The sequence below is a fragment of the Octopus sinensis genome, linkage group LG3, assembly GCF_006345805.1.
Source record: "Octopus sinensis linkage group LG3, ASM634580v1, whole genome shotgun sequence".
Taxonomy (NCBI): Eukaryota; Metazoa; Mollusca; class Cephalopoda; order Octopoda; family Octopodidae; genus Octopus; species Octopus sinensis.
The window spans coordinates 134,418,658-134,436,062 of NC_042999.1; the positions used below are offsets into that span (position 1 = coordinate 134,418,658).

Below are 17,405 nucleotides of genomic sequence, written 5' to 3' on the forward strand. Positions count from 1 at the left end.
AGATAAAAGGCAAAGTCGACCTCGACGATTATTATGAACAACAAATATGAAAACCATATCAGGTTTTACAAACTTACACACTGACCAACAAGTAACCTTGTAGTGTACTGCCCATATCTTTACACAAGGTATATCTGTACACAGCCTACATCTTTATGGTCGTAATCCTGTTATACTGGCAATCACAGATTTGACATTGTGCCAAATTACCAACATACCGAAGGTAGGAACCCCCATGTTAAAACCAGGTTAAACAACAAATAAATCAACTAGTTGGAATAAATAATTGTTATAATGAAAATAGCAGGTGATATTGATACACTAGATACTCCAGTAGTAAATTATTATTATAATGTACACCACTCTTATAATTAAGTGAACTAACATAAATCGAAACAGTGTTAGGTGAAATATTGAAATCTGAAATAGATTGTGTTTACTATGTTTACTAAGGGCAAAATAGAGATAGAAGTCTTCTGCAATTATTTTTTTTATCTTATATTTGCTTCAGTCATTGGACTGCAGTCATACTGAGGGACCACCTTGAATGTTATGATAGAAGAAATCGATCTCGGTACTGCCGAATCTCTAAGTTATGTGAACGTAAGCAAACCAACATTGCTTGTCAAGCGATAGTTGGGGGCAAACACAAAGTCACTATCACACACACACACACAGGAATGCACACACACATACACATGTGCGAGCGCGTGCGCGTTATATTTGTCTTTGTTGTTATTATTATCATTATCATTATTATTATTATTATTATTATTATTATTATTATTATTATTATTATTATTATTATTAGTTCCAGGCCTTGTGCCTATAGTAGAAAGGATTATTATTATTATTATTATTATTAGTTTATCAGAGATTTTTCGTCACTCATTCCGTGACCTCCACAATGACTTTCTGCTCCTTGAGTCTCCTCTTCTTTTAGATCTAGTCGTGTCTATTCCATTTTGTCGAATAATAATAATAAACCTTTCAACTATAGGCACAATACCAAAAATATGGGAGACGGAGCTAGTCGACTACATTGACCCTTAGTACTCAGCTGATTTTATCGACCCCAAAAGGATTAAAGGCAAAGACGACCACGGCGAAACTTGAACTCAGACCATAAGGAGGGACGAAATGCCGCTAAGCATTTTGCCTGGAGTGCTAACGATTCTGCCATCTCGCCGTCTTTCTAATAAAAAATAATAATAATAATAATAATAATAATAATAATAATGATAATAATAATAATAATAATAATAATAAGCTAAAATGAAGATCAAGTAAATAGTGCATGTGTTTATTGGTAACAAAAATGAACATCCCCAAATCTAACAATATCAGTTTCGACACACGATTTCTTATCAGAAATACTGCAAAACATGTAGATGAATAGTGTGTGTTTGTGTGTGTGTGTGCGTGTGTGTGTGTGTGTTATATATATGTATGTATATGTATATATTTATATATCTCTATCTTTATATGTATGTATGTATGTATGTATGTATGTATGTATGTATATACGGTGGGCTTCTAGGAGGGAATGGGGTAACAAGGGGCTCTCTTTTGATCATATAAAGGTTAATAAGAATAAATCAGAAGCAAAAGGGCGAACAAAACAAAAAATTTAAAGCAAAAAGTGAAAAATCTCAAAAGAAAGCCGTAAAAAATATTTAGAACATTCTTTGGCAAAGAAATGGAAAGTCCAACTTCTGAAATGTGAATAGTTTGGAAAGAAGTTGTTAGATACCCGCAATCATCTTGATTAAAGCTAAATACAAATTTGACAACCAAATTTGAACACAGAGCGTAAAGGTTCATAATGAAATGACACAAGGCAGTTTGTCTAGCGCTCTGCCGATTCGGCCAGTTAACTGTATCATAATATCAATAATCCTTTCTATTAAAGGCACAAAGCCCAAAATTTTGTGGGGAAGTCTCCAGTCGATTACATCGACCCCAATGTTTCGCTGATACTTAATTTATCGATCCGGAAAGGATGAAAGACAAAGTCGACCTTGACGGAATTTGAACTCGTAACGTAAAGATGGACGAAATGCCACTAAGCATTTTGCCCGGTATGCTAACGATTCTGCCGCCTTCATAATATCAATGATAAATTGCTAATATCATCATCTATAGCCGGTTTTCTCATCACCAAGGCAAGATTTCGCGCGTGTACGTGTGCGTGCGCGCGCTTGACAGCTGATTCTGGTTTGTTTACGTCTCCGTCAGAATGTTCTAAATATTTCTTGCGGCTTTCTTTTGAGATTTTTCACTTTTTGCTTTGAATTTTTTGTTCCGCTCACCCTTTTGCTTCCGATTTATTCTTATCGACCTTCATATGGGCAAAAGAGAGTCCCTTGTTGCCCCATCCCCTCCTAGAAGCCCACCGTGTATACGTACATACGTTCATACATCCATATAAAGATAGAGATATATAAATACATACATTCAGCAAAAGAAAGCAATACAGTAAGTCCTAGCTTTAACGAAAAATGAAAGATACTGGAATTCATTTATTTGACAAAGCTACTCAAGGCTGCACCCTATCATAGCCGCAGTCCAAAGATTATCATATATAAAAGATAAAAAAAGGACACATATACAGGAGTAACTGTGTGGTAAGTAGCTTGCTTACCAACCACATGGTTCCGGGTTCATTCCCAGTGCGTGGCACCTTGGGCAAAAGTCTTCTACTATAGCCTCGAGCCGACCAAAGCCTTGTGTGTGGATTTGATAGACGGAAACTGAAAGAAGCCCGTCGTATATATATATATATATATGTGAGCGTGTGTGTGTGTGTGTGTGTGGTGTGTGTGTGTGTGTGTGTGTGTATGTTTGTGTGTCTGTGTTTGTCCCCACAACATCGCTTGACAACCGATGCTGGTGTGTTTATGTCCCCGTAACTTAGAGGTTCGCCAAAAGAGACCCATAGACTAAGTACTAGGCTTCCAAAGAATAAGTCCTGGGGTCGACTAAAGGCGGTGCTCCAGCATGGCCGCAGTCAAATGACTGAAACAAGTAAAAGAGTAAAAGAATACATACACACACACAGGTGCCAATGAGTGAGTCTTAGTTGGATAGAGATCTTGCAAGAAATTGCAACTAAATCCTCCAAAAATATCGATTTCAAATTTTGGTACAAGATCAGCAATTCCGGGGTGATGGAGAGGTTGATTACATCAGCGTCTAACTAGAACTTGTTTTCTCAACCCCGAAAGGGTGAAAGGCAAAGCCAACCTCAGCAGAATTTGAACTCAGAACACGTAGACAGACGCTGAGCATTTTTGCCTTCGCATGCTAACGAGCTGCCAGCTCACCGCCACAAATCCACCTACTGTCTTAACAAAAAGCTGGCCGCCGTTGGAACGTTTTTATTTATCATTCATTTATTTTTGATTAATTTATCGTAGGTCTTCAGGATCTAAGCTGACCTGGGGCTAAAGTCAAGTAACAACAATAAGAAGAACAACAGTAGCATGCGTAGTGACCGCATCATACGTACAAGTGATTGGTGTCAGCCGTTATAAAGTTCCCAGTTTAAGGTGTTTCCGTTTGTCTGGGAGTTCATAGACAGAAACAGAGCAGCAGCTGGTTTAGTGTTCAGCCACAAACACCTTTTTCATTATTTATTTATTTATTTATTTATTTATTGTTAACGTATTTTCTTCTGCAAGAGGCGTGGAAACAAAGACATAGCGAAAACGGTGAGGTAATTATCTTTTTTCTTTTGAAGAGCAGAAATTGAAATAAGGAGGGGTATATATATAACGGAAAAGAGAGGGGGGTATGGAGAGACAGAGAGAAAGCGAGAGTATGAAGAGATAACTATTAGATGAGAGAGGAGAGAAAAAGGAAATAAATGTAAGATAGAGACTGAGAGCAGGAGAGCAGGAAAGATAAAATAAAAAAAATAGACCCAGTGTACGAATAAGAGAGAGTGGGGGAGGGGAGGCAGACAGAGAGAGAGGGGAGAGAGAGATTGAGAGGGAAAGAGAGATTTGTCTTCAGTAATATGTCTCGGATAATTATTAATTCCTTTAACTTCTAAGACTTCTGTATCCAGAATTTCCTGATTCTATGATTTACGAAAACAGCCAAATTGCAATATTACGAAGTTTTTTTTTTTTTTCTTTTTACTTTTTACTTTTTGCTTTTTGCTTTTTGTTTTTTACACCAAACATCAGCATATTAACTAGATAATAAAAAGGCAAGAATTATCACCCTCCGGGTTATTGTTGAAAAGAGAGGAAAAAAAAAAGTCTATTATAAAGGAGCCATAAATGAAAATGGAGGTGGGGATTCGGGGTGAGAAGGTGAGAGCTCATAGGGGTGAAAGAGGCTAACAGGGTGTTGATTAGTTGTTATGTTCTTTCAATATTGCAGATTTTTTAAATTCAAATTATCAAAAGGCTTACAGTTCGGTTTCTTTAGTTTTCTAATTCTATGTTACTGCTGCTGCTGGTGCTGTTGCTGCTGCTGCTGCCTTTGTTGTTGTTGTTGTTGTTGTTGTTGTTGCTTGTTTCTCTTTCCTTTTTTCTCCTTCATTTTTTTTTCTTTTTATTTTCTTTAGCCCCCGGACAGCTTAGAACCAGAATACTTACAACGTTGGAAGACAAAAACAAAAACGTTCCAATGCGTACATATATGTATATGTGTGTATTTGTGTATATATTTTTGTCTTACATGTATATGTATACACCAAGAGATTTTGTACGCGTGCATGTATGCGTACATATATGTATATGTGTGCATTTGTGTATATATTTATATCTTATATATGTATGCTGTGAGGGCGCGTGGCTTAGTGGTTAGGGCATTCGGCTCATGATCGTAAGGTTGTGAGTTCGATTCCCGGCGACGCGTTGTGTCCTTGAGCAAGACACTTTATTTCACGTTGCTCCAGTCCACTCAGCTGGCAAAAATGAGTTGTACTTGTATTTCAAAGGGTCAGCCTTGTCACTCTCTGTGTCACGCTGATTATCCCCGAGAACTACGTTAAGGGTACACGTGTCTGTGGAATGCTCAGCCATTTGCACGTTAATTTCACGAGCAAGCTGTTCCGTTGATCGTATCAGCTGGGACCCTCGTCGTCGTAACCGGCGGAGTCTTTAATATATGTATGTCTAAATATGTATATAACTATGTACATGCATGTGTATTTTGGTGTATATATGTATATTATAGATGGTCTAGTATGCGTATATACTGCTGGAAAAAAATATTTATGTAATACAGCGTGAAGATTTTTAATTTTTATATTAATGTATTAATTGACTTATATTTCGTATATGATTATTTACCATATGTATTTGGAATCTGTCCTTCGATTTAAGGTTTTCTTCGATTTTATAATAGGATGAATTTATACTGGATTTATTTTGTTCATTGCAAAATTAAGATCGTTGAAAGGGCCAATGAAACAAAACCATTTTCAAAGATGTATCCTTTAAGCTACTTTTTTTTGTTGTTTTTGTTTCATTATATCGTCATTTCTGTTCCATTCTAACAAAACTGTCCAACGAACGGAAACGTGAAACTCTGAGTAACAGTTTTTGCGATACTTCTGCTGCTTTTAAATAAAGTATATATATATATATATATATATATATATATATAATATATATATATATATATATATATATATATATATATATACATATACATACATACATATATACACATATATGTATGCATGCATACATACATACACACACACACACTAACTTACGTACATACATATATGTATGTATGTATGTACAACGTACAGTTCGGCAAATGAGACCGATAGAATAAGCCCACGACTTTAAAAATAATTTGGGGTTTGTGTCGTTCCACCAAAATTCTTCAAGGCAGTGCCCCAGCATGGCTGCAATCTAATGATTGAAACAAGTAAAAGAGAAAAGACATATATACATGTGTGCGCGCGCGTGTGTGTGTGTGTGTGTGCGTGCACTCGGGTGTATATTAAAAGGTAGCTCTGTCGGTTTGGACGATGACCATTTAGCCGTTCGACCAACGGAATATATCCTGTCCATTGAACTAGCATGTAAATGGCTGACTATCCCCCCCCCCCGATTCGTGTACTCTTAATGTAGCTCTCAAGTAAAATCAGTGTGCAAGCGTGTGTACGACAGGGCTGTGTCTTTGAACTTCACTAAAATCCATCCGACGGACTTCCGCACAGTATCCAGCTAGCGACTTACATTCACGAAACTTGAATTGACCTGATGCCTTGGTAAATGATACTGGCCCAAGATGCTACACAGCGAGATCGAATCTGGAGCAAACTACTGAAACATTCGGCTTTGCTACGTCTAGTATATAATACATCTATCATATTATATATTATATAGCATAACTTTTTATATAGTACATATAGTAAAAAAAGTTAAGTACAGTTCCTTCCCGAGTCATAGACTCATAAGGGCCGGTTTCCCGGTTTCATGGCGTATATATTCCCCACGTGGACGGGACGCCGGTCCATCGTAAGATTACTCATTTTTGCCAGTTGAGTGGACTGGAGCAACGTGAAATGAAGTGTTTTGCTCAAGAGCACAATATGGCGTCCGGTTCAGGAATCGAAACCACAAATTTACGATTATGAGTCCAACATCCCTAACCACTAAGCCACTATAGTATATATAGTATATAATATATATCTAGCATATAAGTATATATGGTTGTTGGTTAGATTCAGATTAGTCCTGATCAAGCAACTTCTCTTCAAAGGCGTTCTAGCTGTGACCATCCCCTAATTCTAACAGAGAGTTTTTACAACAACATTATGAAATATGCTTTGAGTTTGTGCGCGTGTGTATGTGTAGAGTGAGAGAGAGATTTGAGTGCTATTTTTAGTCGAGCAACTTTCTAGAGTCTTCGTTATTTGGCTATGATTACATTATATTAAATAAATTACACCGGAACAGGAAATTATTATTACATTAAATCTAATATATTGATTTTATTTAACTTTAGGTCAGTTCTTATCGAACAGACCTATGATCTAGTTGTGACCATCTGTCTTTCTCTTTTCCCCTCGTTGATAATATTCATATTATATACTAGTATATATATATATATATATATATATATATATATATTATAATATATTTCTCCTCGTTCGCTAGTTATATATTATATGAAGCTCGGTAGTTTTTAAAAACTCAAGGTAATTAGTTTAAAAAGGTGAATAAAATTGTACTTACAGTTAGTTAAGATACTGGCGCTGCAGCGAGAAAAGCGTACGGTCGCAAGTCCATTTCTCTTGACCTGAAGATAGAGAACTATCAACTTTGATTTTGTATATATGGTTGCTGTTGTTGTTGTTGTTGTCGAATTTATTGATTAGCGCAAGTTTTTCAACTACTTTTTACTTATGGACACCTTTCGATTACTATTTTATTTTGGTGGAATCCCATAGCCACTCTATATCTAAAAACTTTTTATAGAAACTAGTTTTATAGAAATTTCTTTCAACATTTCCTTTTTGCTTCTCACACATTATCTTGTGTAGGTTGGATTATGTAAAACGTTAGAGAAAGAAACCTAGCTGTTTCTTGCGATATATACATTTAAAGCAAAATTTTTCCAGGGGTCCCTAAAATACTATTGTGGATCCCTAATTTAAAACGTTAGAGAAAGAAACCTAGCTGTTTCTTGCAATACATACCAATACATTACATCTAAAGCAAAATTTTTTTCAGGGGCCCTTAAAATACTATCGTCGATCCCCAATTTACTATTTTATTACGTGAACCCCGAAAAATCTTATGTGGACCCTTAGGGGCTATATGGACCCTGGTTGATTACATCGTCCCCATTTAGCGTGAAGTCGACCCTGAGCAAATAGACTTATAAGCAAAAACTTTCTAACAACGACCTTCCAACATATTTGTGAATATATAATTCTACATTTCCAAATTGGTTCCTTTTGTTTGGGACGATAGGCTGTGATTTGAGGAATATTTAGTTGTAACTTTTAACAAATCGAATGACCACGAGAAAGCTCCCGAATTAACTAATGTGTATGATTGATTGATATATTTCAGTGTTGTGTTGGTACTCTTTAACGTATGGGTCGGCGAACAGGGATAAATTACCCCAACTGGGGTACAAATGAAATTCTTGGAGGTAATGAGGACTCATTAGACATAAATAAAATTATATAAAAAATGTGCTCCTTGTTGTGACAGAGCTTTTTCTTCTGGCATGAGGAGGCAGTGAAAACGTTGCTGCCTTTTGCAAAAACCTACCTTTGCAAACAAAGGTTTTCCACTCTAATGAACATAAAAGCAAAGCAGAGTAATCGATTCAGAACCAAAGACTGTATCCAAATTGTTCTGACATCAAAATGCCACAATTTTGACGTAATTGTAGCAAAAATGAAACATCATTTCCCCAAAATATGAAGTGAAAAAGTTTCTAGAAAAATCCTTTGGTTTCATAAGGAGGATATTAATTTGTTTTATACGTTTTATATTTATAATTGTATCCTCCATTTATATAGATTCAATAGACCTTTTGAATTCAAAGAATCTATGATTTACTTCCTTTCAAACCAAGGGGGTAACGTCGGCATAAATAAATATATTTTGGCGGGTAATTGGTTAAAAAAGTTCCCTGAACCCACGAATCTGTAAACTGTGTATGCTGGTGTTTGTGCGCGTGTGTATATGTGTACATACATGCTTACAAGTGTAAATTTCGAAGCTGCATGTATGAAGTGCATGCATCTGCATGTAAGTGTGCGCATGTCTGCATGTAAATATTAAATATGCACGTATATTTAAGTATGCGTAACTATGCGTTCATACGCGCATGTGTGTATGTGTGTGGCTGTATGTGTGTGTGTGAATGTATAGGGGTTACACAGCTGGTTAATCCTCACTGCCTAGCATCCACCCACTCTCTATTGATTACCTCCCACTTCCTCTTTTTCTCTATATTTCTCTCTCTATTTCTTTCTCTCTTTAATCTTTCTCTCTCCCACTTTTTATACCCTTTTCTCATCCACATTCAGCACAAATAAGCTAGAAATTAATTTATTCACATCAGTTCGCAGCACTTATCACTGCTCACCTCCTCTCCAACAACAATAAGCACAAACAACAACGTTGAGGATTCTGACGAGTGGTTCTTTATGTGGCCTGGTAAAAATAGCAGCCAAATCATCCTTAACTCACGCCTTAACACCTTACAAAAGGAAGGACACATTGGGTAACGATTCCATAGATATTTGGAGTATAAAGATGGAATGATCATAGCTGGGATATCTTTGCTCGTGGGTCTACTCAAATTAGGTTTGACCTCGGCCTAAACAGTATCAGCAACATAATGTAGATCAGTCGGCAAGAAAGGGATCTACTTAAACTGATTCCCAAAATCTGCATTTTTTAAAAGGAAGTTAAAAATCTGAAAATCGGCTGGATTAATGTAGTTTTCCACACTTATTGCTATGAAGGCATGATGTTGTGGAGAAAAAAATTGGTGGGAAAAGTTAAAGGTTTAAAAATCGAAAAAACTATGTATTGTTAGCCAATAGCGAGACAGAAATTTTCTTTGTTTAGCGGTGTCAACATTAAGGTTGTACCCTGTGAAATTTATAGTTTAGCGTCTATGAAATGAGCTGTCCATTGTAGGTTTATAAATAAACAGAAATATCTAATAAAATTTACCAAAGATACAGTAAGATGATACATGTTGATTTTATAAAAAAAAAAAGTGGGGTGGGAAACAGGATACTCTCCTCAAAATTATTGGAAAATTTTTTTTCCGTTGAAAGAATTACGGTGACTTAATATACCACAAAACACTTTTTGTCCGGAAGAAAAACAACATTTTCCAATAATTCTGAGGAGGAGGGGGATTACTGGTCTCATCGTTTTTCCGAACAAAAATAAGCGGGTGGCGGTCAGGGTGGGTGATTTCCCGCGAAAAATCCGAGGGTTTTTTTTCTTTTGGTGAAATGCATGGAGGTGCACTTGTAAAAATGTACCGTTTCTTTCGTCTCTTTGTTGATTTCTATAGTGTTTTGTATGTTTTTGTTATTTTTTTAAAAATTTATTATATCAAAATATTTGTTTGCGTGTTTTTACTTTATGCGTATTTCAGTATTAGGTGTGCGGTTGTGTACTAAGTTCACCATTTCATAATGCCAAGAAACTGTGTAAAGATTGCAAACAACTTTTGCTATATTTGCAGTGTCTTAATACTCCAAGTTACAAAAACGGCGTTTCACGCCATTGATTAAAAAGTGTTATGAGCATTATTTTGATTGTAAAGTGGGTGACCAGGATAAAAGATGGGCCGAGTGAAATAAATCTCGTGGTGTGCAAAACACGGAACAACGAGCGGTGCTGATGCGAGTGAAGTGAAACACAACACAGCGTGCGGTTGTTATGTTAATGCCTCATTCTCTGTTGATCGGCTAAAATTACCCAAATTTCCCAACATAAATTCCAAATAACATCAGAGTCTTTAATTTACGAAATATAATAACTGGTTGATCGTAATCAAAATTCAGGGTTGCATCGATGCACTAATATTGAAAGCAATCTGAGCAAAATTAAAAGGGGCTGAATTTGTGATTCAGTTTAACTAGATCCCAAGAAAGTAAGCCTTGTTAGAAATGGCAACCAAATCACACCTCATTATTTTAAATAAAGAAAGGAACATTAGACAATTTTATGCTAGTTAAAGACCTCCTTCCGTCCCAAAGGACCATGGGATTGCACCTAGAAAGTTTCTCATATACATATATATATATTGCCTTTCACAATCTGCACTCTACTTTGATCTCTCCCTTTCTCTCTCTCTCTCTCTCTACTTCTCCTCCTCCTTTTCTCTTTTCTTGCCTCTGATTCTTTGGTCTACTCTTCCCCCACTCTATCACATTTCTCTGTCTTTCTCACTTTGCACCTCACTGATTCTGTCGCCAAGCCAATCCTTGGAACGCTCTTTTTCTTCTCCCCTCTTTAATTCCTTCTTTCTCTCTCTCTCCTTCCCCCTTTGGTGCCTTCGTCCCTCTTTTTCTCTCTCTCTCCTTGATTCCTTTGCCCCCTTTTTTTCTCTCTCTTCTCCTCTCACGTGACCGCTGGTCAACCAGCCTTTCGGCTTCTAACCAGCGCCATGAGAACATTGTTGTCTTCGTCTGCCGAAAAAGGCATTTTTTCCCCAAATACGCCAGTTGAACTAAGTTGTACTGTCTTAGTTGTAAGACACCCGCTGTTTTTGTCCTGTTATTACTATTATTGTTTTTTGTATTTATATTCGTGTGGCATCGTCGGTTTTTCTGTCCATGTTTCGCATTCGATCCTTTTTCCAAGAAATCTAATGCTCGTAGCTTAGTTTTTCCTTGGGGCTGGCCGGATCGGAGCGATCTCAAGATTAATCAGCCGAAATTGCGAGGATGATCCGGTTCTTGACTGAAGATTGAAGGCTTCGAATGTCCCATCCGTGTTTTTTGTATCGTCTTCTAAATGTTTTACGTTCTGTCCCAGTTTGTATTTTTCTACATATATAATATATATATATATATAATATATATATATTATATATATATATATATATATATATATATATATATATATATATATATATATATATATAGTGTTGTATTTCATGATAGTGGGTTTTTTTTTTTTTTGCACGCACTTTATATATTTTCTTCGCTCGTTTCTTACTTTTCTTATTTTATTACGTTACACATCTGTGACCGCTTCAGCGACACTTTTCGTTTTCGTGTGTGTTCTTGCTCTACGTACTCCATTCTGTTATTTTAAGGTGTCTATCCTTATGTGCGCATGCGTTTGTGTTCTTGTGTGTGTGTGTGGTGTGTGTGTGTGTGTGTGTGTGTTGTGTGTGTGTGTCATAATTTTTAGCAGCAGTGTGGCCTTCCCCTGAGCAGCCCCATCCTCTCACCTCATTGTACTGCTGCTGTCCTAAGACCCGAAATATATGGTACAGTTCCTGTATTCCTCTGTGTTTGTGCGTTCGCCGACGGTGTTGCCATCGTGATGGTTGTTGTTGTTATTGCTATCATTGTCACCGCCGCTGCTGTTGTTGTTAATCGTGTTACTGACATTGTTGAGGCCGTCCGTGAAATTTCTTGTGTGTTGTGTGTGTGTATGGATTCGCTTCGTATGTTGTATGTATTCATACCCTTTATATAGAGTTATTTATTTATTTTATCTAGCTCTATATCTTATATTTATCCCAGGTGTGTAACAAATATATTTATATATTTGTTTATTTATGCATTTATATATTTATTTTTTATACATCTATTTCTATTTCTCATAAATATCACAGTACATATATGTCTATTGTGTGTGTATTACCCTATATGTTTCTGTGTATCATTTGGGTTTTTTATATATTTATTTTTTGCTTTCTTCTCTCTTCTCATCTTTTCTGACTTTAGTCATGTGGGGTAGTGTGGTAGTGGGTGTTATTGTTCTATTCGTGTTTTCTATTGAGGCTCGGTCTGTCTACTGTTATGTGCGTAGCCTCTGTGATTTGTTGTGTCGATAATACCTTAACCTCTATGCTATTAATCGACTCTCTACGGTCTGCCTGAGTATGCTGGTGGAGCCCTGACTAGCTTTTCCCTTCTTTAAGCTCTCGCCAATGGTCACCCACACGCTCTCCTATGCTGCATGTAGTCTCTCCAATGTAGGTAGTTATCATGTTTCTGCACCGGCCCTCAGTACATCCTAAGCTATACATTACATTCCTAACCTTAAAGTTAACCCATGGGTTCATCCTACATACAACATAATTGTACTCCGTACAGGGGTACTTATCAAAGGGATATTTATATATAGAAAAGAAAAAAAATTTCCAAAGGGAATGTCATTGATCATAGGTTTGCTTGCTCATGGCTAACCTGGGGCTAATCAAAAGCAATAGCGTCGCTCTAGGAGAGTCATGGGCAATCTGCGGCCGTGGGACTTACTGAATAGCAAACCTAACGAAAAATTACTTTCAGTTTCGTTTTTTTTTTTCAATTTTCTGTGCAGCCCGTCTGATGATGAATCATGTCTCATGCGGTCTGTTTCCCGGATAAAGGTTACCTGTGCCTGTTTTAGATAGAGCTGACATTTAGATAGTGCTGACATGACTGTGAGGTTAGGAATCTCGCCTTGCAGTTACGCAGTTTCGGGTTCAATCTCATTGCGCGGTACCTTGGGCAAATGTTTTATACCATGGCCTAATACCTTGTATGAAAATTTGGTTGTAGATTACTGTTGAGGTCTTTCGTATGTATGTGTGTGTGTGTGTGTGTGTGTGTGGTGTGTGTGTGTGTGTGTGCGTGTGTGTGTGTGAATGTATGTAAGTATGTATGCATGTACATATGTATGTATGCATGCGGGTGCGTTATGTATGTGAATCTGCTTGTGTTTGTCTTCCAACCCTAGCCCACCGTCTGACAAAAGAGGATGGTCGTGGAGGGAACGTCTGCCTACATCGTAGGTCTTGCTTGCTGTCGAATGAAACGAACCCAGTACGTACTTTTTTTAGCCTGGTACATTCTCTATCGGTCTGTTTTGCCGAACCGCTGACTGGAAGGTAAACAAATAAACACCAGTTGTCAAACCGTGATGGGAGACAAATGCACGGGCTTCTTTTAGTTTCCTTCAACCAAGACTTTGGTCGACCCGAGGTTATAGGAGAAGACACTTGCCCAAGGTGTCACGCAGTAGTACAGAACCCAGAACCCAGAACCCAGAACCATTTTTGTTGGGAAGCAAGCTTCTTACCACACGGCTACGCCTGCGCCTGTGCGGGATATACTTTATAAAGGAGATATGACTGTTAAATCTAGCAGATCAAGGTGCATGTTCTTTCGGTACTTATCCAACCTTTTACGGTGGATGTTCCCTTAGTGTTAGATAGGATGAACTCACATGAAACGCAAAATGAACTCACTTTGTCATTTAACTTCCGTTTCCTCCTCCTCCTACAGCAACAACGAGTACCACCACCACCACCACCACCACTAATACTACTACTACTACTGCTGCTGCTGCTCATGCCACTTCTTCACACACTAACTATAGTTTGTCTCATGATCGTTTATAATGGTTTATCTATGCAAACGATCGTTTTACCTCTCCGTCTCTCCACCCATTTAGCCGTCTACCAGTCTTAACCAGTTCGTGCAATCGTCTTGATCCTCTCTGTCTTTCTTCTCTCTCTCTCTCTTTCTTTCTTTCTCTCTTTCCCCCACTCTCTCTCTACTTCTGACTGAGTGTGTCTACGTGTGTGTGTGTATGTGTATGTATGTGTGTGTGCGTGTGTGTGTTGTGTGTGTGTGTGTGTGTGTGTGTGTACTTGTGTGCGTCTCGACTGTTAGACCTCCCACCAATGTCAACACTTACATTCACTACATGAGACATGACATCTACTGATGACATAGATAAACCAACCACACTATTAATGCCAACTGATTTGTCAGACAGATATCCTCTGGGTTCTAGCGGCTTACGGTGGAGGCAGTAGCAGCGGTGACGTTGGTTGTTGTTGTTGTGGTGGTGGTGGTGGTGGTGGTGGTGGTGGAGAAGGTGGTGGTGGTGGTGGTGGTGGTGGTGGTGGCGGCGGCGGATGCGCTGTTAAGCTCCGGGACTTGTTGGTGATGGTGGCGATAATGTTAATGACGGGTTTGATTGTTGGTGTTGATGTTAGTGGTGATAATGATAGTGGTGATGATGATGATGTTGTTGATGTCGCTTAGCTCTGGGTTAGTAATGATCAAGCAGACGTACGATCAAAAGCATTCCAGTTGTGGCCATCCCATCTTATTAATTTCGGACACACAGTCTTAGGGGAAAATTCCAAACTCTCCCTCACTCCAATCTTTCGTCTTTTTTGCAAGACGGCATCGTGTCGATTGAGGAGAAAAACTTTGCCTGCTATTTCTAACAGGTCGAGCATCCAGATGGAGGCTACTTCTTAGATTCGTTGATGTTTGTGAAAATATGTGATAAACGATTGAAACAATATTAGTTTAAAACTATAACCTGTGTATCATACTTAAAGCAATTACATCAGTAATTAACTGCTGTATGCGTCTTGAGCAAGTATTTTTGTATACGTACAGTGTTAAATAACAAAAATATAACAGCAGCTGACAATAATTGTCCAGCATTAGTATCAGCATTGCTGGATGTGCAATTCTGCCTCGTTGCGCTTCGCCAGTATAATGTATCCACTGGCAACCGCATGCTATGACAAAATCCCTCGTTACTGACTCAGTGACTGAGGAATCACTGATGTTGCAATTAGCGTTGTTACTTGTGTTTATTGTGGCGGTAGTGTTCGAGTTATTGATAGTGATGGTAACGACGGTTTTGCTATGTCCACATCACTCCCTGATGAAGCACATTTATACGCAAAGATGTTCCAACCGTGACGATCTCGTAAAATGAGTTTCAGACAAAAATAAAGTCTTCATCTTATGCAACTTTTTCTTTCTTTCTTTTTTCTTTTTTTTTTTTTTACTGATAGAGCTCCTCCTTCTTGATTTGTACTTCACCATGTATGTCAGTGCCTCTGGTGGCTGAAAAGATGGAGTTTTTGGTGGCATCTGTCCCAACAATCAATATACTTGCAATCCACCAGTCTGGAATGACACTTTTTATCACCCTTTTAAACGATAAAAGACGAAACTTACCTTGACTCAATTTGAACTAAGGGCAAAGCGATTTGGAAAGAATACAGCAAGGCTTTTTATCCGATTCTCTAATGATTCTGCCAATTCGCCGTAAATGTGTAACTAATGTGGGTTCGATGGGTTCAAAGACAATGCACTTTGGCTTCCATATGTGTGTATAATACACACATCCATCTACATACAAATGCTGATTAGATGGGCCAATGGTGGATTCCTTTTTATAATGGAACACGCCTCACTCAAAATCTTGGCTACACAAAGGCGTGCGGAAGCTTATGTTTATGCGGACTACAGGGTGCTCGGGCTAAATTTGATGATTTCTTAATGTCTTCGTTTCTCAGAAACAACTCGACGTATTGGTGAACAGTCATCGGCGTTGGAGAGCATAAAGATTATTAAAGTTGCAGTTGAGAATAAATTGGCTGACATAGAGGACTGGAAGCCAGCTGTATACTTTGATGCTCGCACCGAGTAGCAAATTGCCATCATCATAACTGCTGCTCAATGCTCTGTGAACACTGTAAAGTCTGTAAGACGTGACATGAACATCATTAAAACCAAGTTCCCCTAAACTGTGGTGGTCTTTGAGGGTGTTTCCAGTTAGGGTGACGTCATGCAACCCATATGTTTGAACGGGATCATAGATAGACTCGATTCAGATACTTATTGAAACTGTGGTCAAGTCCTAGGTAGAGAGGGCTGCTGCTAGAAGGCCATATGTGTGGCAGTAGGATTCGATTCCTTGCTGTACCTACGGAAAGAGTCAGAAGTGAATGTCAGAGAATTTCTACGACCTCACCAGCCCCAATTTCTGGCCACCTAATTGTAATTGTAATCTCATGGATAACAAACGTGGGGTGCAGTTGAGAAAAACACCAACCATCCTTCCTGCACCACCAAGGTCAAGCTGTTGGTCAAGATCAAAGAGATGTTCGAAGAGCTTTCCAGGGATACAGTGAGGGATGCATGCATCAAGTCTCGGAGCTATCATGTGACCGTGGTGGAGAATGAGGGCGGCTACTTTGAGTATACTGTCAACTCCCAACCATATCTTTTTGGTATTTTTTGATTTTTAAAAAATACTTTTATTCTTGGATGGAATAATGTGTTTCCTTTCTCTTTTATGCAGACTGTAAAATTTAACCCGATATATATATATAATATACAGTAGTATATAGTATATAAAAGAGATTACAATCCGAATTGTTCCCTCAGGAAGCACCTTTGTGAATTCCGGCTATCAATTGTATGTATGTTTCATGTTTAAAGAGAAATTTATACATGGAAGTTAAAATTCTTTATTAAGTATGTTAGTCGAATGCGTGTTTGTATATATATATATATATATATGTGTGTGTGTGTGGTGTGTGTGTGTGTGTGGTGTGTGTGTGTGTGTGCGTATATGCGTATGTGTGTGTGTGTATGTATGTATATATATATATATATATATATATATAATCCAAATGATAAGAGCGCAAAGAAAATTCTTTAACACATCTTTAATGATTCCATAGAATTGTTTCTGTACCAACTTTATTTGCAACGCCAATTTACGCAAAATTTCGAAGTGAAAATTTACGTAATGTTTGCGGTTTTAGACATTAGAGAGGCACTTCGTCGACTTGCATCAAAGGTGTGCTACTCTTCACCAAACCCACTCTAGGGTGTGATCGTCGTGAAACTTGAGGAGAGACATTCTCTTTTAGTGCCTTATTATTTAGCA

The 17,405-nt window shown here is 37.9% G+C and overlaps 1 protein-coding gene across 1 annotated transcript in view; it reads right to left on the minus strand.

Moving 5' to 3' along the window:
- LOC115209537 (zinc finger protein Noc-like) overlaps window positions 1–16,673 on the minus strand; it is a 58,241-nt gene extending 41,568 nt beyond the window's left edge. Inside the window, exon 1 of the mRNA XM_029777971.2 lies at window positions 16,482–16,673. Coding sequence (XP_029633831.1) covers window positions 16,482–16,673 — 192 coding nt within the window. The remainder of the gene's footprint in view (window positions 1–16,481) is intronic.
- Between the last annotated feature and the right edge of the window lie 732 nt (window positions 16,674–17,405).